General features: G+C 38.5%; 1 protein-coding gene across 3 annotated transcripts; it reads right to left on the bottom strand.

The window, feature by feature from the left end:
• Nucleotides 1–21,326, bottom strand: DUSP19 (dual specificity phosphatase 19). 3 transcript variants are annotated; one of them, XM_073019859.1, is made up of 4 exons: nucleotides 20,636–21,300; nucleotides 16,249–16,295; nucleotides 12,612–12,764; nucleotides 1–4,218 (listed from the first exon to the last, which is right to left on the bottom strand). In XM_073019859.1, the coding sequence occupies exons 1-4, from the start codon at nucleotides 20,859–20,861 to the stop codon at nucleotides 3,991–3,993; spliced, it is 654 nt and encodes a 217-aa protein (XP_072875960.1). In that variant the 5' UTR covers nucleotides 20,862–21,300; the 3' UTR covers nucleotides 1–3,990. The 3 variants fall into 3 exon arrangements, with proteins under 3 accessions (XP_072875960.1, XP_072875961.1, XP_072875962.1); XM_073019861.1 differs by having other exon boundaries at nucleotides 4,042–4,218; nucleotides 12,612–12,646; nucleotides 20,636–21,326; XM_073019860.1 differs by lacking the exon at nucleotides 12,612–12,764 and having other exon boundaries at nucleotides 20,636–21,309.
• Nucleotides 21,327–26,699: the final 5,373 nt, after the last annotated feature.

Raw genomic sequence — 26,699 nt, 5'->3', positions numbered from 1 at the left:
TTAAACATATCATTTTTATTAAAGTATATCAACACCTAGAAACAATAAAGGGTACATGATGAATATGTATAAAAATAAGTAACTCAAAGCTTTACTTGAAATAGAAAAGTCTAACTATAAGTTATTTTTTAAGTGTACATCAATGGAAACAAACCATAAATTTGCTGATTATAATGCCATTTTATGTATTGCAAGAATATACAGCTTCAAAGTCTTCTGGTTTAAATTCCTAAATAACTACAGGGTAACTAAATATGTTCAGGATCCTTCAGGCACAAAAATCAACTATTTAGAGTCACCTGGAACAAATAAATAAGTAATCATACCACATTTCTGTTGTTTTTAAATTTATCATGGTTTTGCTTATAAAGGTATTGACTCATTGGGTTAACTCTGTAAGGTTATAAGATGATATCTGATTTATACTTGCTATATTTATGACTACCTATATACATTTGAACAATCTGAGTTACAAATAATCATGCTGACAAATTCAGGTTTCCCCACTACCACTGAAATGATCAGAGTCTAAGCTGAAAAAAAAATCCGTATTCATACATTTTAATCAAGGTTCAGTAGGGAAGAAGGGAAGAAAAAGTAAAACTGCAAACAAAATGTTAAATACTATACTCCATTTCCTCTGAAATATTTGTCTTTGAATTATTATGTTGGTCTAAATTTTGCCTCCAAAAATCTAAGAAAAATATTGTTTGGGTTTTCCAAAAATCTACATACTTCTTGAGTTTTTTATTCAAATATTATGTAATCAGAAACCTATTTTAAAGCACAAAATTAGAAAAACATTTAAAAATTATTAACTTCAATTAATCTCAGATAAATAGAATTGTATTGACAAGCAAGCACAACAGAACCAGGTAGAAAAGCTACCTGCTCCACTGCCTTTGTTCTACTCATCTTTTTCAGTTTGTTGTTTAAAGCCTCTATATTTGTTTTCAATGTTTAAAAAAGACATACTGTTTTCATTTTCCCTTTCCTTTAAAAAATGGCAGAATAATCTATTTAAAAACAAAGAGGCAAAAACTCCTTGAAATATTTTTCCTCTCATTTAAAACGGACCTATATTTGGTGTACATATCTTTTAAGTTTACAATATGTGAGAAAGAGGATCGTAATGAAAAAGATCCTTTTTAAAAATAACCAGGAATGACAGAGTGATTTATCTCCATGGGAAGTGCAATAAACATATTATATAGTATATACGACCTTATGTTTTACTTGGTGCCCCTAAAAGACTGAATTATATTCGTTGATCTATTTTAATACAGTGAACTACAATTTAAGGTTAAAACAAACTTGAGGCTCAAAGCACTTCTGTAGAAGATACAAAAGACAAATGTTTGAATCTTACCCAGGTCACTACAAGCAACTACTAAGTATATAAACCACAGACATAAATAATACACAATCCAGGCCAGGTGCAGTGGCTCACACTGTAATCCCAGCACTTTGGGAGACCAAAGCGGGTGGATCACTTGCCGTCAGGAGTTCGAGACCAGCCTGACCAGCATGGTTAAACCCCATCTCTACCAAAAAAATACAAATTTAGCTGGGCATGGTGGCACATGCCTGTAATCCCGGCTACTTGGGAGGCTGATGCAAGAGAATCGCTTGAAGCTGGGAGGCAGAGGTTGCAGTGAGCCAAGATCACGCCACTGCACTCCAGCCTGGGCAGTAAGAGCAAAACTCTGTCTCAAATAATAATAATATCATTAAGAGCAAAACTCCATCTCAAACAATAATACACAATCCATTATTAACAAATTCTATCAAGGCTTCATGTGACATTTAATGGCTGAAAACTAAACAGGACTCAGCAAAATAAAATGTATTTAAATACATGCTTTCTTGTGAAAGAAGGCTCATCCAGTGATACTGACCATAGAGAGAAACTATACATCACTCTCATACTTAAGAGGGTTCTGCCTGCCTTGGTTGGCTTCAAAGAGCTCCTGTAGGTTGATTATATTTAGACTGGTTCTCAGCAGAAGCAAAGAGTTCATAACATTACAAGTGATGGCATCTTGTCAGGGTGTAAGCAATCTCAAAACATAACTTGCATTTATTACTTCTACTTTTTGCTCATGACAGCACATGAAAGCCTGCCTTCTCAAATGCACAGATGTGCTCAATATGCACTTTTCATCTATGCTTGCTCTCTATAATGTATATTTAAGAAGAGCTCAAGACTTTTAAAAATAAAATCTACATGGCAATGGTATCTTCTAAGTCATGAAAAACTATTTGGAAACTATCAGGCCAGGCACGGTGGTTGACGCCTGAAATCCTAGCACTTGGGAGGCTGAGGCGGGAGTTTGAGATCAGCCTGGGCAACATGGCAAGACTCCTGGCTCTACAAAAATAAAAAATAAAAAATTAGCCAGAGGTGGTGGCGCACAGCTGTAGTCTCAATCACTCAGGAGACTGAGGTGGGAGGATTGCTTGAGCCCAGGAGGTAGAGGCTGCAGTGCATTGTGTTCATGCCACTCCACTCTAGCCTGGGTGACAGAGCAAGACCCTGTCTCGAAAAAAAAAAAAAGAAAAGAAAAGAAACTGTCTTAATTAATTAAGTATACCTTATTCTGAAGAAAAAATCAAAATCTTTAAGCAAATTTATAATGTACAAAGCTCAGTCCTGCAAATATGGAGACATTAAAGAAAAAAGAACCTATTCAAAGGCCAAAGATAAAACTATAAATGACTGTGGGTTTCCTAAAAGTATATTTAAAGTTTCTTACAAAACCATAACCCTTCTACCCTAAAAAATATGTTCTCTGGTAGAATACTGAAGTAGAAAACAGACCACTGAACAATGATCTCGTAGTATCAAACATTTTCTCAAACAATTATGACATAGGATCAAAAAACAGAATGCTAGGCACCCAAGATAAAAAGCACAAAATGTAGGAGAATAGATCACCTATTCAAAGAACCAAAGCTCACAAGAATGTATGAGAGAACATCTATACATTAAAAAAAAAAAAAAAAAAAGGAAAAGAAAGAAAGAAAGAAATGCAGATAATAGAATTGAAAAAACCAAAATGAGGCCGGACGCAGTGACTCACGCCTGTAATCCCAGCATTTAGGAAGGCCAAGGTGGGTGGGTCACCTGAGGTCAGGAGTTCAAGACCAGCCTGGCCTACATGGTGAAACTCCGTCTCTACTAAAACTACAAAAATTAGCCGGGTATGGTGGCAGGCACCTATAATCCCAGCTACTTGGGAGACTGAGGCAGGAGAATCGCTTGAACCCAGGAGGCAGAGGTTGCAGTGAGCCGAGATTGTGCCATTGCACTCCAGCCTGGGTGACAACAGCCAAATTATATCTCAAATAAAAAAAAAAAAAAAAAAAAAGAAGAAGAAGAAGAAAGAAGAAGAAGAAGAAGAAGAGGAAGAAAACAAAATGAAAAGTGTATATTTTTCATAAGAGAACACAGGAATTTTGTGAATAGTGTAGCCACTATATAAATATTGTATAAACCTTCAGATACTGGTTATCTCTTTTGGGAGATTTAAGGTATTCATTTTTAATCTTAAAAAGATTCTTTAAAAAGAAATTTACTTCCCTCTGAAATAGTAAGTTAAGTAGCACTTCAAGCTTTTCCTTCATAAAAACAGTTGCTGGAACAGAAAAATAGGCTTATTAATTAAATGATTCTCTCCATGCTCTAAATACACATTTTAAATCTAAACCTTTTTCTTCTACAGAAAACAATGATTACTAGTACTTTGTTGTTTTTCCTTAGCAATTTAAAAAAGCATGTAATCACACATTATAATAACAATGAGAAAGTAACGACATTTGAAATTTACTTATACAGTAGGTCAGGACATTCAAATTGACCTCCATTTATGCATTAAAAAGGCAAGAGAAAAAAGGGAGTTTTGCTAGTCTACTCTCCAAAGAAGGGAAAAGATGGCTATAGAAGCCAGTTCAGAAACTACAGTTGTCCATTGTCTGCTATAATGCAACTCAAGAACTGTTCTCCTGTATTCTGTCACACTTATTGCTTTCTTTGCCCTCTTGATATGTACGAAGCTGCTCCATGAAGCCAGAATTTGGACATATGGAAGGTCTTGCATTTTTCACCAAAGAAAAAGCACTGGTAAATGAGGTTTGTTCAGAATTCATCAGGAAGCCTATTACAATTGCAGCAGCCCTGGAAACTCCTGCATTACAATGAACAAGAACCACTCCATCCTACAAAAAAAAAAAAAACAAAAAACAAAAAACAAAAAACTTCATTATTCATTTGAGAAAGATTATTAAATCAATTGCACATTCTTATACTACTTGAAATTATAAAGTAAATATTCAGTTTTATCGATTTATTTGATTCAACTTATTTGATTACTGAAATAAAATTCATTACCCGCAACAAATGGAAACTCAATCAGTCAATCAATCAATTAACCTATACCTCCCTTACCTACTAACCCATGATTGAAATGCTTTAATGATTTGGAATTCTGAAACAGTACCTTTCATTAAACTAAAGTAATCCAGTAAAGAACACATTAAAACCTAACAACTTAGTAGCCAAATGTATCAGTAAACACAAAAACCTAATAACTTAGTAGTCAAATGTATCAGTAAAGTACACATGAAAACCTAACAACTTAGTAGCCAAATGTTTCGGTAAAGTACACATAAAACCTAACAACTTAGTAGACAAGTGTATACAAATAAGAAAAAAAAATAGGAAATATATGTAAAAACATAAAATCATAACTATAAACTAAACAGAAAGCCAGAAATACTCCAGAGTATACTTAGTGTTCTCATAAATAAGCTAGTGTTAGTGGCTTGCAAATCTGTTTAAATAATCAGCAAGGAAAAAATGTTCCACCCTTGGACATATTTTATTCTGGGAGGAAGTTACTTAAAAATATTTACACTTATGAGGTAGTAAAATGTGACACAAATAGTTCATAACAATGTGAAGTGGAAAAGGTAATCAGACACCAGCATGAGGTCAATAAATGAAAAAACGTTTCAGGTAACTTGCAAATGATACTTTCCAAGTGAAAAGAGACACAGCGCAAGACCAGTGCTGATGGGGGCAATATTGTATTAATGAATGTGATAGATCTGATGGGACAGCATTGATACAGCTTGGCCCATCTGAAGCCTTTAAAAAGTTAATGATCTAAATGAAACATGGTGAACTGTGAGCATACCCTCCAGAATTAGACATTTTAGTTACTTCATTTCCTGATTCTTTATTTGGTACAACACAAAAAACGATGAGAGCAGGAGGAAAAAAAATATGCTACCAAAAACCCTCTACCCAGAGCACATATTAACAATACTACTGTTATGACTCATCAGATTATTTTACTTCTGCAAGGCAGTTTTCTGATTCATACATCTGTTGCAAAACTCCTTTCCTTGATCTGCTATAACAAACTTGCAAGTGCATCTCTTTTCAAGAAAGCCAAATTTTTAATAACAAAATTAGTTAACATTTTGAAAATCCTCATATAAAAAAGGACAATATCAATTGCTTTCTTTTTTCACATCTTACATTACTATGGGATATACTGTTTTCTATAGATATTTATGACTCCTTTTCAAACTTCGACAGTTTCTATATAAGAAAAGCAAAACACAAATATTCACTATACACCTTGGAAACTTTTCTCATTTTGTAGCAATAGCCCATTTTTACAAAACTTAAGATGTTTAAAAATTATATTAAGGTAACTGATGAAAATTATTAATGAACTTCATTTAGCATAAAACAAATTAATTAGATACTCCAAAGAAACTTGCAATCATAAGTTTAATAAGCAAGAGATACCCTTCAATGTCACTTTTAATATTTCCTGCTTATATTTTAGTCGGCTTTACTTTATGATCCATACATAGGCTTTTGAACATGAAACTAGTTTTATTTTCAGTCTTACACAATGTGCATCCAATTTTAGCTAATGTTTTAAAATGATATTATTTTCTTCTTCTTTCTACTTTATATAATAGCTGTTTTTCTACAGCTTTTCAATTTACCTACTTTCTACCTTTTGATTATTTGTTAGGTATCATATTGTCCTTGAAAGTATTTCCAGAGAAATTATTGGCTTTGTATCCCTTTTTCAGAGCTCAAAACAGTAACAAACAATTTATAAAGCTTTTTTTTTTTCTTTGCATTTGCTGTTGTCCTATGCCTAGAAGACCTTTGCTCTTCTTGGTACAGCTAATTCTGACTTCTGTTCTAAGACTGCCTCTTTCCAAGTGAAATGAGGGCAGGAGGAATGTCTTGGCCATCTTTGTATGCCTAGTAGTTAGTGCAATTCTTGGCATACAGTAGGTATTCCGTAACTGTTTGCTAAGTGAATAAATTTGTTCTGCATTTCTGAAAGGAAAGTGTTCTTTCAAAAATTCAAAATCACCATTTTGCTATGGGCAAGTAGTAACTTATAGGCAGATAGTAATTATGCTATGCTATTTCCATTTCACAGAGTTGTCTTTGTTCTTGTGCTGTTACAGTTTTCAACTAGATCTCAAGCTCCTGGAGGGCAGCAATGTGTATCCCTCACATCTTCTCAGAATAAGTAATTAATATTCCTTAACGGTAACTGAGCCAAGCCCAGGTGTTTTTCCTTACATTTAACTTCCATTAAAACTTTAGCATCTCCAGGCATGGTGGCTCACACCTGTAATCCCAGCACTTTGGGAAGCTGAGGCAGGTGGATCACAGGTCAGGAGTTTGAGACCAGCCTGGCCAACATGGTGAAACCCCATCTTTACTAAAAATACAAAAATTGGCTGGGCATGGTGGTGGGTGCCTGTAATCCCAGCTATTTGGGAGGCTGATGCAGGAGAATCGCTTGAACTCAGGAGGCAGAGGTTGCAGTGAGCTGAGATGGTGCCACTGCACTCCAGCCTGGTTGATGAGTGAGACTCTGTCTCAAAACAAACAAACAAACAAACAAAACAAAAACAAAAACCTGGCCATAAGCACTACTCATAATAGCAAAGACATGGAATCAACTCAATGCCGATCAATGATAGTCTGTATAATGAAAATGTGGTACATATACCCCATGGAATACTATACAGCCATAAAAGGAATGAAGGGACATAGATGGAGTTGGAGCCATTATCCTTAGCAAATTAACACAGGAACAGAAAACCAAAGACCGCATATCTCACTTATAGGTGGAAGCTGAACAATGTGAACACACAGACACATGGAAGGGAACAACACAAACTGGGGGCCTGTCAGGGTGGGGTGGGGTAGGAGGAGGGAGAGCATCAGGAAAAATAACTAATGCATGCTGGGCTTAATACCTAGGTGATGGGTTGATAGGTGCAGCAAATCCCCAAGGCACACATTTACCAATGTAACAAACCTGCACATCCTGTACATGTGCCCCAGAACTTAAAAAAACCTTGGGTATAATGTGATAGTCTGCAAGTGCCTGACAGCCACCTATGATGAAATAAGAATTCTGCAGTGGAATGAAAATCAATTGTCACTAAAAATATACTCCTTAGTTCAGCGTTTGGGTGGGGTGGGGGAGTAGCCAAAATCTCTCAAAGAACTAAGCAATGTCTTGGTTTATATTCAGGCACAACCTTCTTATCCTGCAGAGATCTGGTAGCAAACCGGACAACACTATGAGGAGCACAGGTCACAACAGTCCACTCATGACTATCCACAGTAGTAGAGGTGAATGTAAATATGACAAACACAAAAAAAGTGATGGGTAGGCTGCTTTGAAACAAACTGGAAGAAGTAAGGCAAGAGAATAGGGTCTGGCAGCAGGGAACCTAAGGCTGTTTCACGCAGACTTCCTAGAACTAAATTCAAAGGAAAACCCTAACATTCCTTCCACACCTAAGTAACGAAAGGACCAGAGGGCTACTGCCTTTGCAAACCCCCCACCTTTTCTGCATGCAGATGGGAAATTTGCTGTCCACAAACAATCATACTGATTGCAGGCCAAGTCTTCGTTTGCATAGAAGTGTAACTTTGTAACTTCAGCCTAGCCGCTCATTGGTTGCTTTTTGCAACGAATCAGATGTTTGCACAGGAGCCTGACCTTTGTAACTTCACTTCAGCCTCTGGTTGGCTGCTTTCTCTAACCAATCAGACTGATTGCAGGATACCACTTCCTTTACATGAGGTGAGCATGAAGTGGCCATTGGGAAACTTCTAGCGGATATTTGGACCCAAGAAGTTTCTGTATCCTGTCCCTTGGGCCGCTGCTTGGGCCTGCTCCCAAACTGTGGAGTGTGCTGTCGCTTTCATTAAATCCCTGCTTTCACTCTTTTGTTGCTTCATTCTTTCTTTGCTTTGATGGGTGTTCTGTCCAATTCTTTGTTCAAAATGCCAAGAACCTGGACAACTTGCAGTCAGGACCCTCTATTGGTAACAGAAGCATCTAAAAACTTAGTGAATTTAGGTACTTATTTAGACCCATAATGTTTCTCTAACGAACTTTTACTTATATTGAACAAAAAACTACAAATAGCTTACATGTCTCACAGTAGAAAATAAGATAAATTATAGAATCACCAACTACCAGAATACTGTGCAAAAAATTAAAATGATTTGAATCATTAAGTATAAAAAGCAGGCTATACAGAGGGGACCAGGGCCGGAGATGGGACCAGGAAGGAACTGAGGACCAAGAAGTGCAAATATCAGTATCCAGGACCAGAGTGGCTGCCCGAAGGTCTGGATCTCACATGTGATGTCACCCTGTCAGCCCTCCCCTCCTGAGCAGGGATCCAAGAATGTGCCAAGAGTCCTGCTGGCCTCAGCCAGGTGGGCCTGTACATAGGGTCCATGTGCAATAGGGAGGGACATCTTCTATTTTTTGCTGCCCCCTCCCAGCCCACTGTCTGGGGCAGGGGGAGAAGGTATTTTCAAGATGAAGCACAGGTACCACAAATAACAGTTATGAAGTTGCAAAAAAAAAAAAAAGAAAAAAAAAAAAAGGCAGGCTATAAAAGAATATAAACTGTATGATACTATTTTTATAAAAATATATATACAGGTCTAGAAAAATATATCAAAATGCTAACAATGGTTATATCTAAGTGTGGAAGTATCTTAATTTTTTCCATTTTTTTCTACAAAGAACATGGACTACTTACATCATGTTTTTAAAATCATATCATAAATAACAAACATGAAATATCAAATATACATTGTCATACTTTGTACCTTTTGCACGTAAAAAGAGGGGACAAATAAATTTAGTTTCTAAAAGGACTCTGGGCTATAGAGGTTACCATTATTGTTCCTCTCAGGTGTATTTCTGTCCCTTTAGGCATAAAGGAAGGACAGAGAAACCAAACAGAGTTTTGCAAGTACAGAGGGAAATGAGGAAAGACTTGGGAAATGGAAACCATTCCATTTGGCAATGGTATGTAAAAAGATAAAAACAACAAACTAGGCCTAGAAAGGTAGTTTTGAAACATGTAATTCACTGAGTAATTAAATTTAACAATATTTGAATATAAAATAGACAAAGGCATGAAGAGATCTTTTCTAACACAAATGAAAAAAATTCAAGAATTCTATTGCTAAAACTAAATATATATTAGCCTTCCAGGCATGATGGCTCATGTCTATAATCCCAGCACTTTGGGAGGCTGAGGCAGGTGGATCAATTAACATCAGGCACTTGAGACCATCCTGGCCAACGTGGCAAAACCCCGTCTCTACTAAAACTACAAAAATTAACCAGGCGTGGTGGCACGCACCTGTAATCCCAGCTACTACGGAGGCTGAGGCAGGAGAATCACTTGAGCCCAGGAGGCAGAGTTGCAGCAAGCTGAGATTGTGTCAATGCACTGAGTTTTCAGGGCAGGCAAATACTGGCTGACGTTAGGATCCCAGTATAAAACATAAGGCTTGAGAGGGTAGAACATATTGCTGAAATCTAATTCATCTTATCAGAAACATTTTCTGCAACTCCTCAGATTCTTGTGGTGCCGCCATCTCACAGACCCTCTCAGCACACTCCACCTCAGGTACCACCTCCATGGCTGACTGCTCTCCCCGTAGGTCCATTCACTTTTGCCTGTCAAAGAAGGAGCTCTTCTTCAATGGTGTCCACAGCATAGACAGGCGTACTCTGAGTCCTGGATTTTCTATTTCTCAACTTTGTTGAAAAGTTGTATTACAGGGTGTTAGATTTGTCTTTGAGATGGCCGCTGAAGGAGTGGAATGTAATAACCCAGAATTGTGGGGTTGGTTATATCCCCACTGGCAAACTTTGACCAATGGGAAACAGAAGCTGACAGGAAGCCAGGCAGATAAACTCTCTCTCCTTCCTCCCTCCCAGGCTGGGTTGAGGTGCAGTTTCTTGGTACTGCCTGTCCAGAGATATTTTGGGTGGTAGAGTAGCCACACCTGCCGAATAGCCAACAGTCAGCTCACTGTGCAATGAGCCCAGCAGGGTAAACGCATCACTTTATGTTCCTTCTTGTCCCACCTTGAATCACTTTCCTTTCTTGCCTCTCTCACTGCCTAGAGATTGTACCTCTCGAATTAAGCATCAGCTCTAAATCCTCATCTCAAGCTTTGTTTTTAGGAAACCCAAGCTAAAATCCACTCTAATTTACTGGCCCAAATTAAGGCAAACTTTATTTTTAAATTTATTTAAAATTCCACGCTTATTAGAATATTCAATCTCTTGCTTTTCTTTCTAGATAGTATTACCCTGTCTAATTTTTACTTGCAATATTTACATCTCTTCTAATGTTAATATGAATATGGATGATATCTACACTTTCCCATCTCTGGCATATTCTACATCTCCTTAGAGAAGGAGCTAATACAGAAATATCATTTTTATTTTTAAAACTATTAACTCACACACTGGAATGTTACAATCCAGAGCCTGTAAATTTTTTCACAAGAAAACAGAATGGCCAATATTAGGCTTTGAATTAGAAGACCTCTTCCTTGGCCACGTGCAGTGGCTCATGCCTGTAATCCTAGCACTTTGGGAGGCCCCGGCAGGCAGTCTGCCTGAGCTCAAGAGTTCGAGACCAGCCTGGGCAATACAGTGAAACCCCGTCTCTACTAAAATACAAAAAATTAGCCAGGTGTGGTGGTGTGCACCTGTAGTCCCAGCTACTTGGCAGGCTGAGGCAGGAGAATCACTTGAACCCGGGAGGTGGAGGTTGCAGTGAGCCGGAGTTTGCAGTGTGCCGAGATCATGCCACTGTACTCCAGTCTCACAACAGAGCGAGACTCCGTCTCCAAAAAAAAAAAAAACCACAAAAAACAAACAAACAAAAACCCTCTTCCTTTGCTTCCATTCAAATACAGTCATGCATCATTTAACAGTGGTGATGCATTCTGAGAAATGTGTTGTTAGGCAGTTTCTTTGTGCTGTAAACATCACAGAGTGGACTCACACAAACTAGAATGGTATGGCCTATTGCTCCAAGGCTACAGACCTGTTCAGCATGTTACTGTACTAACTTGTAGGCAACTGTAACACAATGGTATGTATTTGTGTATCTAAACATACCTAAACATAGAAAAGGTATGATAAAAATATATTATTATAATCTTATGGAACCACCATCATATATGCAGTCCAAACATCATTATGCAGCGCATGACTGTATCTGCTATTAAAGTTGATGAACAGTAGAATGGAATAGTTTTATATTTTCCAGGTAGTCTTGTGGGAAGGTAAGTAGAACAGTGCTAGGCACCTAAGGCATTCAATAAATATTACCAAATGAAAGGAAAGAAGGGAGAGAAGGAGAGAAAATGGGAAGGAGAGAAGGTAGAAGGGAGAGAAGGTAGGCCAGAGTTCAATTAAACCTGATTGTAATCCTGTCATTGTTAGGTGTTCCAGAAGAATTATTTCTCTCTGTAAATGCTTCTACTTTCCCACCTACGTATCTTACATAAAATCTGTGAGAATTATTTGCTAACTAAAAATGACGCCATTTCAAGGAATAATTATTGATAACAGCCAACCTAGAAACTTTGCCTGTCAGAATGTTGACTAGAATCCAATAACAAGATTGAAGTACTATATGGCATTGGCCATTGGTCTTCTAACTTCAGAAAACCAACAGACAGCTTCTGATCAGCATTTTCATACAATCTAAGTAAAGCAATACACATTTAGTCCTTAGAGTGCCTTAAAATTTTACTGCTAAAAATGCAGTTTCACAATAACTATCTCATTCATTAAAATGAAATGCATGTTAATCATCATAAATACATTAACAAGTCTAGAGCAGTCTCTGTTTTATAGTCCCCTGAATATCTAGCAGACTGGTCAGAGGTCAGGTGGCTATAAACCCTCAAAGGAAATCTAACTACATGTTTACAGTCGAAAACTCAGTAAGTAGAGGATTTTTATCTCTGAACATTTCTCAGTAAGGCATAGGAAAATGAGAAACTGAATTAATGTTAAAACTAAGTATCTTATTGAAAAAAGAGCAATTAACCAAATAATTGTAGGAAATAATGAAACATTGTTAGAAGGGAAATTTCATAATGGTTTTTTAGAGATTCATTATAAAAACAATAAAGATTGGGTAATGGATCCATACTTTCAAATTTCTGCTTCTGAAGAACTATGGATCAAAACAAAACTCACCTTTCTTTTTGCTTCTTCAATAAATTCAAAACATTCTGGAAAATAAGACAGGATGTTGGTTTCAGGTAGATCCAATATAGAAATGCTCTTATATGTAAAGTCACTGAGGAAAGCATTTTCAACTCCATATGCAACATTAAGAATATGAGTCACCTTAAAGAGAAAGAAAAAAGATGATTTTTTAAAATCCCATAAATTAGGTTATCTAAAAAGAGACTGGAGTGTTGTGTTGACATCTATAACAAGAAAGGTAAAAAATTTAAATGCGACTCACTTGATTGATAATACTTCTTCAACCCACACCAGAAGTGCTCCTTCTACTATATGTTCTCTCTCTCTCCCCCTCACCCTTTTTTTTAACTTATTATTATCATCATGTAGAGACAGGGTCTCTTTCTGTCACCCAGGCTGGAGCGCAATGATGCAATCATAAGTCACTGCAATCTTGAACTCCTGGGCTCAGGTGATCCTCCCGCCTCAGCCTCCCAAGTAGCTGGGACTACAGGAGTGTACCACCACACCCAGCTAATTTTGTTTTTTTCAGAGAGGGGTCTCGCTTTTTTTGCCCAGGCTGGTCTTGAACTCCTGGCCTCAAGTGACGTTCCCACTTCCGCCTCCCACAGTGCTGGGATTACAGGCGTGAGCCACCACACCTGACCTATATATTCTCATAGCCCTGGACTTGCCCTATTACAGCTCATACCACTTAGAGATTGTTTGTCTCTTTCATTGTACTATAAACTACATGAGGGTAGGGACCATGTTTAACTTAGTGTTATAAGCGAATCAGCAGTGAGTTTAGCAGAAAATGCTTAAAATTTTTGTTGAATTAATCTGTGAATATCCATATAAAAAACTTAAATAGGAGAAGTATATCAGTAGTACACAACTTCCCTTTCAAGAATTATTTCCCTATTTTCCTTCATATTCTTTACTTAATAAAATGGTTCTCCAGGATGACTGCACATTAGAGTCACCTGATGAACTCTTAAATTAAAACTATCAATACCACAGGGTCTCATACTCACAGATTCCGGTGAACTAATCTGGCTGAAAAGTAAGGGGAGGTGTAGTTATAAAAAATTTTCTTTCAGGTGGTACATTTGAGCAACCTCCTCCTCTTCCATCTGTGTATTTGAGCCCCTTTTCCTAAAGTCCACCAAACATGTGGAAGAAAGCCATGTAAAAAGTCCATTAAGATAATCCAGAGGCTGAGAATCACTTGAACCCAGGAGGTGAAGGTTGCAGTGAGCCACGGTCATGTAACTGTGCTCCAGCCTGAGCAACAGAGTGAGACTCCATCTCAAAAAAAAAAAAAGAAAGAAAGAAAGAAAAAAAAACTAACAACTTTGTCCACATCTGTACTTCCCCTCTGCCTTCTGATTACAATGAAGGATGTGCTCATGCATCTTCAATAAGGCTCATTCCAGAATCTGTGCTTGGAGTCACAGTGCTTCCTACTTTCTTGGCATCTCCTTATAGTCATAATTCTTGCTTTTCTGTATCTTCAATTTCTTCTTCTACCATCAGCCTTAAAACTTGCTGAAAGCTCTCCCATCCCCCTCCTCACCTATAGCTCCTCTCTCTCTTTTTTTTCCCCTTGCCATCACTTCCTCACTTCTCAATCTTTTGCAATACGGCTTTGGCCTCCAATTCAAATGAAACTGTTTCCACCAAATGCACTAACAACCTCTCTGTCACCAAGTCCCATGAACATAATTTAGGCCTAATCGTACTTAAACTTTTGCAGCATCTGACACTGCTGACTCTCTCCTCCTTAAAACACTATTCTCTTTGGCTTCCACGACACCACCTTTTTGTTTTACCTTCTTTTGGCCTCTTTTGGATCCTCCTTTCCCACTGCAGACTCTTCTTCCTTTGATCATTCCATATAGGGTGATATTCCTCAATTTATCAGTTCTATGATAAGATTCTGTTATAGGCCCTCTTCTCTCTTACTTTATACTTTTCCCCAGGCAGCTTCATCTATTCTAATGATTTCAGTAACTATTTAAAAGCTGAAGATTCCTAAATCTGTATATTCACCTCTATTCTGAACTTCAGACCCTACATATCCACCCACCTAGATGATCCACATCACCCAAAATCTAACATGTTCAAAACTGAGCACACAGTTTTTCCTTCAAAGCCTGTTCCTTCTACGCTGTTTTCAATCTCACGGAACAATAACCTTACTTAGTTACCAAAGAAAGTGAGACATCAGCCTTGACTCCTCCTTCTCCCTTAGCCCCACTCCCTATCCTGCCTCATAAGTAATCAAATTGTAAGAATTCTACCCCCTAAAAACCCCTCACAGCTATGTAATTCTATCTCCACTACATCTTAATCTCAGCCATTGTCATCTTTTCCTTAGATTACTGCAATAGCTTTATAACCATTTTCCCTCTCTAACTTGAGCAACCCTCCAATGGATTTTCCACACTGCTTCTAAGGAGAAATCTTTCTAAATTGCAAATTTGATCTTGTTACCTCTCTGGGTAACTTCTCAGTGGCTTTCCACAGTCTTTTGGATCAAATCCAAACAACTAACTCTGGCTTACATGGCCTTTTGGGATCTGGCTCATGCTTACCTCTCTCTCTGGTCTTGTCTCTTAGTGCCCTTCTTTCTCACGCTCTCTATTCCAGGGCCACTGAACTTTTCTGTCCCTGAAAGCATCAGCCTTTCTCTTGCTTCTTGGCCTTCACACATATCATTTATTCTGTGTGAACACTTTTCTTCCCTTTTTTTTTTTTTTTTTTTTTTTTGAGATAGAGTCTTGCTTTGTCACCCAGTCTGGAGTACAGTAGCAAAATCATAGCACACTGTAATCTTGAACTCCTGGGGTCAACCAATCCTCCTGCCTTGGTCTCCAAAAGCACTGGGATTACAGGCTGTCTACTCCTTTCCCAGCCTCTTCAGAGAAATACTTCAATATCACTTCCTCCAGGAAGTCTCCCCTGACTCACCTATCCCCCCAAAAACAAACCAAACCAAACATGGGTTAAGAGCATCATCTCCTCTGCACTTCTATAGCACCCTGCACTTCCCCATCAAAGCACACAAATGCTGTTCTGTAGCTGCTTGTCTGTCTTCCCCGTCTGCCCCTTACATCATAGGCTTCAAGTGAACAAGAATCTCTTGCACTCCTTCAACTACAGCAATTCCATGACCTGAAACAGTGCTCAACAAAATGGTAGAGGGCTAAAAATTCTTTTGAGTAAATATGTAATAAATCACATCAGTTGTATGGAGTAGAGTGGCTGGAAATGGCATTACAGAAGACGTGGTATGTGAGTTGGGACTTAAGGCCTGGACAGTCTTAGACAAATAGAGATGAGGGAAAGCCTATCCCACACAGAGGAACTCCATAAACACAGGCAAGAAAGACATGCCTCCAAGGTCAGGCTCATGAGGGTACATGAAGGAGATCAAGAAGAATGTAAAACTGGAAAGATAGATTACAGATCCACATATTTGAATTATGTGCCAATTATTTTTCAACTCTATTAAAATGATAGCCAAAATGTTACCAAGTAAACTCCATAATGTACCAAAGATGCACCAATACAGTTTTTTCTAAATAAAACAACTAAAATATTCTGTGTATATGGTGCCAAACTTAAAGCATTTTTTTACCTTGTTCTTTTTCAGTGTATCCAAATCATGAGCAGCATCTTGTGACCCTAGAAAAAATAAATGATACCACCTTGAACATAAATATAATCATCTTGACCTTTTATATAAATTTGTACAGCCATTCTGTTATTAAAAAAAAAAAAAGACGAACAACTTGGAAGGACCTTAGTCCAACTTTCTGAAGGGCAATTTGATAAGAGTCATCCTACATAAACTCTGGACTCTGAAATCCTACTTCTAAAAATTTGTCCTAAAAGTTACAGATGTTGCAAAGATTAGCTGTAAGAATGTTCACCATAGTATTGTTTGTAATATAAACAAAACAAAAACAAAAGAACAGCAAAAGCCCAATAGCTGTTGCATTAAATAAAAAATGGTACAATTGTGTAGTGAAATACATACAGCCATTACCACCATTAGAAAAAAGAAACGTAAGCCTGAACATTGTGAGACCCTCTCTACAGAAAAAAATTTGTTTTTAAATTAGCCAGGCATGGTAGTGTGTGCCTGTATTCCCAGGTATTCAGAAGGCTAAGGCAGGAGGATCCCTTGAACCTAGGAATTTGGGGCTACAGTAAGCTATGGTTATGCCACTGCACTCCAGCCTGGGTGACACAGCAAGAAAAAGAAAGAAAAGGAAAAGGAAAAGAGAAGAAGGAGAAAGGGAGGGAGGGAGGAAGGAAGGGAAGAAGGAAGGAAGGAGGAAAAGGAAGGGAAGGAAAGGAAAGAAAGAGATGGAGGGAGAGAAAGAAGAAATGTGGTAAAATATTTATAGCATGTAAACATGTTCTTGGCCAGGAGCGATGGCTCCTGCCTATAATCCCAGCACTTTGGGAGGCTCGGACAGATAGATCACTTGAGGTCAGGAATTCAAAACCAGCCTGGCCAACATGACAAAACCCCATCTCTACTAAAAATACAAAAATTAGCTGGGTGTGGTGGTGCACACCTGTAATCCCAGCTACTCAGGAGGCTGAGGCATGAGAATTGCTTGAACCTGGGAGGCGGAAGTTGCAGTGAGCCAAGATCGTGCCATTGCATTCCAGCCTGGATGACAGAGCAAGACTCCATCTCAGAAAAAAAAAAAGAAAGAAAGAAAGAAAGAAAAATGTTATCAATGTATCTGGTGATAAAAGCAGGTTACAAAATACTATCATCCATTTTTATAACAACAAAAAATATGTATGTGCTTAAAAAATGGACAGGAAGTATATATAGAACAAAATGTTAATAGTGGGGTTGCAGGTGATTTTTTTTCTTCTTTATGCTCATTCTGACTTTTTACAATAAACATCTCTTTATTTTGTAACTTAAAAAAGGATATTACAAAAACCATACACCCACAAGACGACTTCGTGCCAGCCGGTTTGGGAACACCCAGTAGCTTAGAGCAAATGCTGTTGGCCTGCAGGATCCCACCCACACTCCATGTACCACTAGGGCTGTGCCCTTCTACAATCTTTCTGTCACAGCCGGCTTCCCAGATCTCCCACACTTGGAAACTGGCTCTAGTTAATAAGCAAGTTCATATGGAGAATAACTAGTTCAAATAAAGTGAGTTTCACAGTTTAAAGGTTTCAAGCATTTTACTTTCCTGAATTAGGTTCTATTTCATAAACTTTTTTTTTAAAGTTACGTATCTGGGAATTCAGCCAACTTTTTAAATGTGATTTTAGGTAGCAGAAAGGTCAGCAAGTATGCTGTTTGGCCAATATCCTCTTGATAATACCAAGCTTACAGGTTCCTTACTGAACTCACATTCAGCTTTATTCTACTTAAAAGTTAGCCTATCAGAATATTAACATTTGTTAAAGCTGAATGGTATATACATAATGGTCTATTAGTTTCTGTAATTTTCTACAAATTTGAAATACTTCATTTTTTTAAAAAATTCTGTTTTCTAATGTAGAAAGCCCTAACCAACTCCAGGGGAAAAAATAGGTTCAAATAATTGAAACTTGGTGGTTTAGTCAGGAGCGGTGGCTCATGCCTATAATCCCAGAACTCTGGGAGGCCAATGCAGGCAGATTGCTCAAGCCCAGGAGTTCAAGACCAGCTTGGGCAACATGGTAAAACCACATCTCTACAAAAAGTACAAAAAATTAGCCAGGCATGGTGGTGTGCACCTGTAGTCCCAGCCATTCAGAGGCTGAGGTGGGAGGATCGCTGGAGCCTGGAAGGTGGAGGTTGCAGTGAGCCAAGATCATGCCACTGCACTCCACTCTGGATTTATTTTGAGACCCTATCTCAAAATAAATAAATAAATAATCGATATCTATCTGTCTATAATATATAATTTTCAAAGCCTAGGACAAAAATGCTATCTAAAATCTTTCATCCATTCTTTAAATGGTTCGTGGGCCTATGTAATATTATTTAAATGCAGTCATTTTTTAGAGTTTATAAACTAAAAAAGATTACATTTTTACAACTCTTTGTTTTCTTTATTCACTACCAAAACCAAAAGTTGTTTGGCATGCGATGCTGGGAAGAAGCTGTGTCGCTTCGAGGAGGTAAAGGAAGCTCTTAGAACCAACCTGCAAACAACTCCAGTCTCCCAGACATAGACTAAGTCTGGTCAGAAACAACTCTTTCAACATTCATGTAGAAGAACTGTAGGTGGAACCACCCACAGGTCCTTCAGGAATGAGGCACTTGTAATTAGGCAGAAAAAAGGTGCGCTTTCAGAAGAGGGGAGGTTGTTCCTGATGAAAGTATTCCATTTCCTGGTCCAGAGAGAAGACCTAATTAGGGCAAGTTTCATAAGTTCCTCCCAGGACTCTCCCACTATCCTGGGGAGGTTCCCAACCCCAACCTCAGAACACTACCTTGATCAGTTCACTTTGGATAAGTCCATAATAATAATAGTAATAAGCAAAGTTCATGAAGATTCTAAATTGGTGAATGATATATGAAAATTCTACCATAATTATTCCAAGCCATGATTACTACAGTGGAAGCCAAAATAACTGAAAAATGTGCCGGGGCATATTTTCTTTCCTAGATATGGTGAGCAAGGCCTAGGTGAACTTTTCAAATTACCTAAATAACTCAATATTTCACTGTAAATGTCACAAGAATATGGTATAATTTTTCACGGGGCTGCAGAAACTAGTTAGAGACATTTATTTGGTGAATTTAAAGATAGCCTATCTAACAATTCATGTAATATTTAATAAGATATGTGTACTGCAATTGATTTGCATCAAAAACCTTTTACAACCACCACCACCTCAGGAGGATCCTATGACATAAGCAGATACTGTTACTTCATCTTTACAGATGGCTTTTTGGAGGACCAGAAAGGATAAATGGCTTGCACCAGCTAATCTAGTAAATTAGAGGCAGAGCAGGACTGAAAACTTGGTCTATGTGAGGCAGCCTCGTATAACAATGGACAACAGGAGACCATCAGACTTGGGCTTGATGCCTAGCTCTGTTATTTACTAGGTGTGTTACCTTGTGTAAATTACTTCACCAACTTTAAATCCTGGTTTCTATTTGTAAAACAAAGCTGATAATCCCTACTTCACAGGATTCCGCAAAGGAATGAGACACTAGGTGAACAATACCTGGGCTATTTGTCAGTCTTCTCTCTATTCAAGAACGCCTTCGCAGCATAGTGACAAGTCATTTAGTCTTCCCAAGTCTTAATTTCTCTATTCATAAACAGAAATAATTCAGACGTACTTGAAAACATTCTTGACTATTTTTTAAGAACACCATACCATATTCTTGCCAAATTAACAAGTTTGTGCTTTTATGACCTTGCTTCATTTGCTATTTGTGAACTATGCTTGTATAGGGACTCAGTATTTCCATAATGCGAAATAAATCATAAAATCTTCAGACTCATAGCTATAAAATAAAAGATCTCCTGCTCTTAAACACTCCAAAAACAGACACCATGAACAGACGTGGCCACAGGAGGCATGTATTCCGCACGGTTTGTAAGAGCTGCGCAGGCCAGCAAGCACAGGACTATTTCAAGTATTAACTTTTCTATAACTTTAACCATTGTCACTTGTAGTTCTGCCTGATACATTCTTTTTTTTTTTTTTTTTAAGCTGTATCTTTTATAATCCGAGAAAACACAACACCAATGTGTTGTTCTCCAGAGAAGTCAGAGAAACGGGAAGAAAGCTTTGCTAAAATTCCAACATGCGGTGCCAAGTGCTACTAGAATAGCATCTATGCTTCTTATGGGTACATTGTGAGGCAGAAACGGCTGTAGCTGGCTAATGGAAGCTCCGTATCCAAAAAAGGAAACAGTTCAGCTTTTCGGCAGGATAGCTGATAATACAGACTATTACGCATAAAGGGGGAAAATGAGAACGTAATCTGGCTAAAAGGACTCAATGATTTAGTGGCAAGTCGATATACTCACCTAGGAGCAACCATGGCTTAATAACGCCAACCTGCAGGTCCGAGCTAAGGTCCTGCACATAACCACAACCACCCCCACTGCTCGGCTCTACTTCTTCCACAACATGAATTCTGGCATCTTTCCATGTTTCTATAATTTTCTTTCCAGTTAGCGTTGTCACCCTGGTGCATTGCTTCCTGAGATTATTCCGGGAGAATGCTTTAATTTCCTGGTTAAGGGAGTGCATTACATGAGCAGAGGCTGGGAACAAATACAAATAATCCAGCAGGCACAGAGAAGGGCTGAACTGCTAGTCCCTTATTGCCCAGGTAACAAAGACAGCCTCAGAGGTGCTCGCCCATCCAGGTAACAGCAGCAGCCACAGGCCGAGAGACGGAGTCGTCCAGCTTCGTTTCTCCCAGCGATGCAATGTAAGGCGAAATTTGATTGGTCATTGAGACACAAGTGCCGATTGGATGCTGTTTCTTCTTCCTGTCAGCCAGAAATCTGCATTTTCCCGAAAAGCTCAAGGGATTTCTTATTGTTGCTGTTTACATTTAGCTTTATAATACACGTAGAATGGTAAAACATAAGACTTCGTTGGAGAGAGGGATGACGTGTCCTCGTTCTTTAAAGGCAGTGATTTTCTGGTATATTCTGTTGGTGTCACTTACGGCAGTGACCATAGACGATCTGGGCTGACCTGTATATCGCTACCGCTTGAATGAGACCGGCGGAGTCACCTTGCAAATCATCCTATATCCCAAAGCCTTTGCTGCCCGTCTGCTTTTAGGCTAGTTCAGGAGGGCTAGAGCGGACTTTGCTTCTCGCTTCCTGTATCCTTCACACATTCTCCTTTTGCTGTTAATGCAAGAGGAACGTTTACTAGATAAAGTTGTTTTGCATATTTGTGAGGCAACAATTTAAATAAACGGGGAAAAAAGATATCTTTTTAAAATTTATTCTCATATATGTAGATAGACAAGAGCTTAAAATTTATGTATTTTCTGACTTTCAGCCTACGTTTTCATTTCATACAGTAAATATACATCCTAAAGAAGAGTTACAGCAAGTCATCCATATGAAGAAATACATCCATATGAAATACATCCATATGAAGAATTAAGAAAATCAATTGTGTAAGCATCCAAATTTATAAAACAGATAAATAAATTATAGAACGATGATTCTGATTACCAAAAAAAAGTTTTGCAAAAGAAATCACAAGATTCCTTTAAAGAGAAATTTTTCAAACCCCTATTAAAGTAAATGTAATTTTAAATGAATTTCAACACAATGTATAAACACATATATAAAATGAAGAAGTTGCACTTATGAAAACTTTTCTTCCAATACCACATATTAAAATTTGTGTTGTTGTTGAAACTTTCTGACATAAAATTCAACTGTTATGGATTGACTATTTCTGTCCCTTCAAAATGCATATGTTAAAGCTTTAAACCTCAAGGTGATGGTATTTAAATGGGACTTTTAGGATGTAATTTAGAATTAGACTAAGACCCTAGGGTAGAGTCCTCATGATGGGTTTAGTGGCTTCAGGAGAACTGAAAGAGATCTTCCAGCTCCCCTGTATGGACCGAGGAAAGACAGTATGAGGAAATAAGAAGAAGCTGGCTGTCTGCAAGCCAAGAAGAGAGCTCTCACCAGGAACTGAATAAGCCAGCACCTTGATCTTGTACTTCTCAGCCTCCAGAACTGTAAGAAAATTTATTTTGGTTGTTTAAGCAACATAGTTTATGGCATTTTGTTAGAGCAGCCTCAGCAGACCAAGATATAAACCAAATTTCTCCCTCTTGGAAAGAGAACAGGCCTGGTACAGTGGCTCATGTCTGTAATCCCAGCACTTTGGGAGGCCAAAATGGGTGGATTGCTTGAACCCAGGAGTTCGAGACCAGCCTGGGCAACATGATGCAACCTCAACTCCACTAAAAAAATACAAAAAAATTAGCCATGTTTGGTGGCACGTGCCTGTAGTCCCAGCTACCTGGGAGGCTGAGGTGGGAGGAACACCTGAGCTAAGGAGTCTGAGGCTGCAGTGAGCCATGATTATGCCACTGTACTCCGGCCTGGGCAACAGAGTAAGACCCTGTCTCAAAAAAAAAAAAAAAAAAAAAAGAAAAAAAAAGAAAAAGAAAAAAATATATATAAGCTCAGGCTATCTGCAGGACATCCTAAAATGAAAAATTGAAGAAACTATTTGCATTTTTAAAACAACAATCACAGGCTCATCAAAAAACAACTCTAACCATAAATCAATCCATATATTTATCATAATAATGATCAAAAAAATAAGTACTATTAAGCATTTACTGCATGGTAGGCACTGTGCTTATAAACAATTTTAGATTCTTAGTATTATCACTTAGCTGTTTAACAATGCTTTACATGCATTATCCTATTTGACCTCACCCCTAACCTATTATGTACCTACTATTATAATCATCTTCATTTTACAACTGGGAAAAACTCAGGTACAGAGAAAGCATATCACATAGTCTACATTTCACAGCTCATGAGTTTAGAATCACAAAACCTATGTTTGTTTCCGTCCAGTGCCTTAATTCTTAGTTACTGTAGAATACTGCCCTGCTTCCAAAATAATTACAGTTACCGAATATTTATTGAGCATCAACTATGTGCCTGGCACTGTGACAGTCATTGGAAATATAGCAATGAATAAAAACAAAGTCCCTTATTTCATGGATCTTACATCCAAGTGGAGGGAGCAAGAAACAAATATACATATACCAATGTTGGGTCACAATTTAAATGCTAAAAAAAAAAATCAAGCAAAATAAGGGAACGGAGTGAGAGGGCAGTGTGTTATTTGCTTTAGGGTGGTAAGAGAAAGCACTTCTGATTCAGTGAAAATTGAACAGAGACTTGAATAAAGTGCAGAAGCCAGCCCTGTAGATATATGGGGGAATAGCTTCATAGCCAAGTGTCTAAATCTTCTGACAGATTTGGAATGTCTATGCCAAGTGCTGAAACAGGAGTGCACTAGTAGGAGATGGAGAGGTTCAAGAAACACCTGGGTAGCTAACTTGGCTTTAAGGGAGTGAATTAAGGGAAAGAGTTGGAGGAGATGTGGACAGAGAGAAATGATAAGAACTTTGGCTTGTATTCTGAGTGATGGGAAGCCACAGGAAGGAACTGGGGAAAGGAGTCATATGATGGATCCTGTGTTGTGCTACCCAGATCCTTCTTCAATGAATACCTATTGTCTCCACTACCGGGTGTACTATTGGCTGACTGGTAGGTAACAATGGTAACAATCCCTTCAGGGACTGCTGCAGCTGCAGAGGGCTGCTTTGCTGAGGTTGTGTCCCTTATGGAATAGACCACATCCATGGCTGATTGATGAGGGAGCATAAAGATCTGTGTGTTAGCCCAATTTGGAACAATTCTGAGGAGCCATTCTAGCTCTGAAAAGCTAACATGTGGTTGGCTAAGCCTGTCATTGGATCTGTATAGCCACTTAACTTCTGTGTCTGCCCAATTCTGCTTTCTTCTTCCCTTCCACAAGTGTTGATCCCAAGGGCACTCTTTGAAAAGTCTTACATGCTAAACTCTACCTCAGTCAGCTTCCAGGAAACTTAACCTATGACAAGTGACATGACATTGCTTATGCCATAGGAGGGTCTTCCTGGCTACTATAAGGAAAGGGAGCTCCCTTTCCTGCTTGTTGTTAGGAGACTACTACAGAGGTCCAGATGGAAGATGACAGCTGCTTGGGCTAGAATGGCAACAGAAGGAAGGTAAGAAGTTGTCAGATTCTAGGGACACATGAGAATCATGCCAAGAGAATCTGTTAGTAGACTGATGTGGAGTGATTCGGATAATTCCAAAGTTCTTAGCCTAAGCAACTGAAGAATAGATTTGCCAGTTACCAAGAAAGAGGTGATGTGAATATGAGAAGTTTGTGACTTGTTAAGTTTAATACTCCTATTAGTCAGCCAAATGGAGATGTCAATTAGTCAGCCAAATGGAGACATCAAGTGGGCAGCTATACATATGAATCTGGACTTCATAAGAGAGGTATCTGTTGGAAATGCAACTTCTGGAGTAATCAGCTTAAAGATGCTATATAAAGCCATGGAGCTGAATGAGATGGCCTGGTAGTGAGGGTTGATAGAGAAGCCTCATCCATACCAAAGTGACTAACAAGGAGAGGTTAGGGAGTTGAATGAAAATGAATGAGAGAGAGAGAGTTCTGAGAGTACAAGTAAAGAAAATGTATTAAAGTGCAGAGTGTGATCAGCTGTTTCATATGCTGTTGATAGTGTTGGGTAAGATGAAGACTGTGCACTATAATGGATTTAAAGACGCCTTCAACAAGAACAGATCTATGTCCCAGGAATATAAAAACAGTATCTGATTCAATCCCTATGATAACCTAATAAAATAGGTATCCATTCTCTTTTTATAAAGAAGGACATTTAACTTGGAACCTAAGGACACAGCCTATGGTCACACAGTTCACATCTGTTAGGTAACAGATCTGAGTAACAAGGTTGAACACAGTTCTATCTTACTCATGAGTCCATATTCTATACACCACATCATTCTGTAGAGGATGGGTAGAGTTGTTGGTTACATACTGATAGCTGCAGTCCCTGCTGGTAATACTAGAATATTAATGTCTGCAGTAACATTGGTTGTTAATATCCTGACACCTAGATGCTACCCAACTCATATCAACATTTTGCAGAAGAACCAAGGTGCAAAAAAGTAAACTGATTTGCCCAAGTTCACATCCCTTATAATCCCAGGTCCCTTGACTCAATATACAGTGCTTGTTCCACTGCACTGTATGGCTTTCCAAAAAGTCCCTTAAGGGCAAAAATCCTTTACACAAAGCTAGCTTAGAGTGCTGGCAGGAGAGAAATAAGAGGCAAAATGTTATTAGACCCAGGCCAGAGGGAGAGGGCAGCATTCCACCCCGGAGAAGGCATTGCCTATGCTGACGTGTGAATGGTAAGAGATTGTCCTGCAAGAAAGGGTACATCCTTACAAGGACTAAAGGGCCTTGGATCTGAGGAAAAGGGAAAAGTGTGAAGTGAATACATCCTAGAATATGTTCCTGTGTTCTCTGTATAATTCTTCTCTCCTAACAGATTTAGAGTGTCTATGTGAAGTGCTATGCTAGGCATTTTCTGAGCATTACCTCTAATCCTCACAAAATCCCACTTTTAGATAAAGTGGCTAAATCACAATGAAGTAGTAAGCAGTGGATCTTGTATACTTAGTCTCAGGTCTGTTGAATTCTTTAATTTTTAAAATTTTTTTTGAGACTGAGTCTTGCTCTGTCGCCCAGGCTGTAGTACAGTGGCTTGATCTCAGCTCACTGCAACCTCCACCTCTTGACTTCAAGCGATTCTCCTGCCTCCGTCTCCTGAGTAGCTGGAATTACAGGCAAGTGACACCATACCTGGCTAATTTTTGTATTTTTTTTTTTTAGTAGAGACAGGGTTTCTCCATGTTGGCCAGGCTGGTCTCGAACTCCCAACCTCAGGTGATCCACCCGCCTTGGCCTCCCAAAGTGCTGGGATTACAGGCATGAGACACCGCACCCGGCCACTGGTCTGTTGAATTCTAAGATCCACTTTTATCCCACTACATTACATGCTCTGACATGTTACATAATAAAATCTATAATCCTCATTAATTCGGATGTGAATTATATGGGTAAAAATCATTTATAAATAATCAAAAATCCTCCCCATTGCATTACAATTTCTAGCCTGAGTTAGTAATCTCAATTCTGCACTTCACTAAGAACATGCAGACACAGCCTGAAATGAATATAGAGAAAAACAAAATTCAGCCAAGCACGTTGGCTCACCCCTGTAATCCCAGCACTTTGGGAGGCCGAGTCGGGCAGATCACTTGAGCTCAGGAGTTGCAGACCAGCCTGGACAACATGGTGAAACCCAGTCTCTACAAAAAATATAGAAGAAGTAGTTGGGCATGATGGCACACACCTATAGTACTAGTTATTTAGGGGGCTAAGGTAGGAGGATTGCTGGAGCCCAGGAGGTCGAGACTGCAGTGAGCCAAAATC

Source organism: Chlorocebus sabaeus, chromosome 10 (assembly GCF_047675955.1).
Source record: "Chlorocebus sabaeus isolate Y175 chromosome 10, mChlSab1.0.hap1, whole genome shotgun sequence".
NCBI classification, from domain to species: domain Eukaryota; kingdom Metazoa; phylum Chordata; class Mammalia; order Primates; family Cercopithecidae; genus Chlorocebus; species Chlorocebus sabaeus.
Note: the sequence above shows the minus strand (reverse complement) of the source record. Positions and strands in the feature narration are given on the sequence as shown.

Coding starts and splice junctions, on each gene's coding strand:
- DUSP19 (XM_073019859.1), bottom strand. CDS start 20,861: ATGCACTCCCTTAACCAGGAAATTAAAGCATTCTCCCGGAATAATCTC. Junction 12,765..16,248: donor ATACACTGAAAAAGAACAAG/GTAAAAAAATGC, acceptor TTTCTCTTTAAG/GTGACTCATATTCTTAATGT. Junction 4,219..12,611: donor TTGAAGAAGCAAAAAGAAAG/GTGAGTTTTGTT, acceptor TTTTTTTTGTAG/GATGGAGTGGTTCTTGTTCA.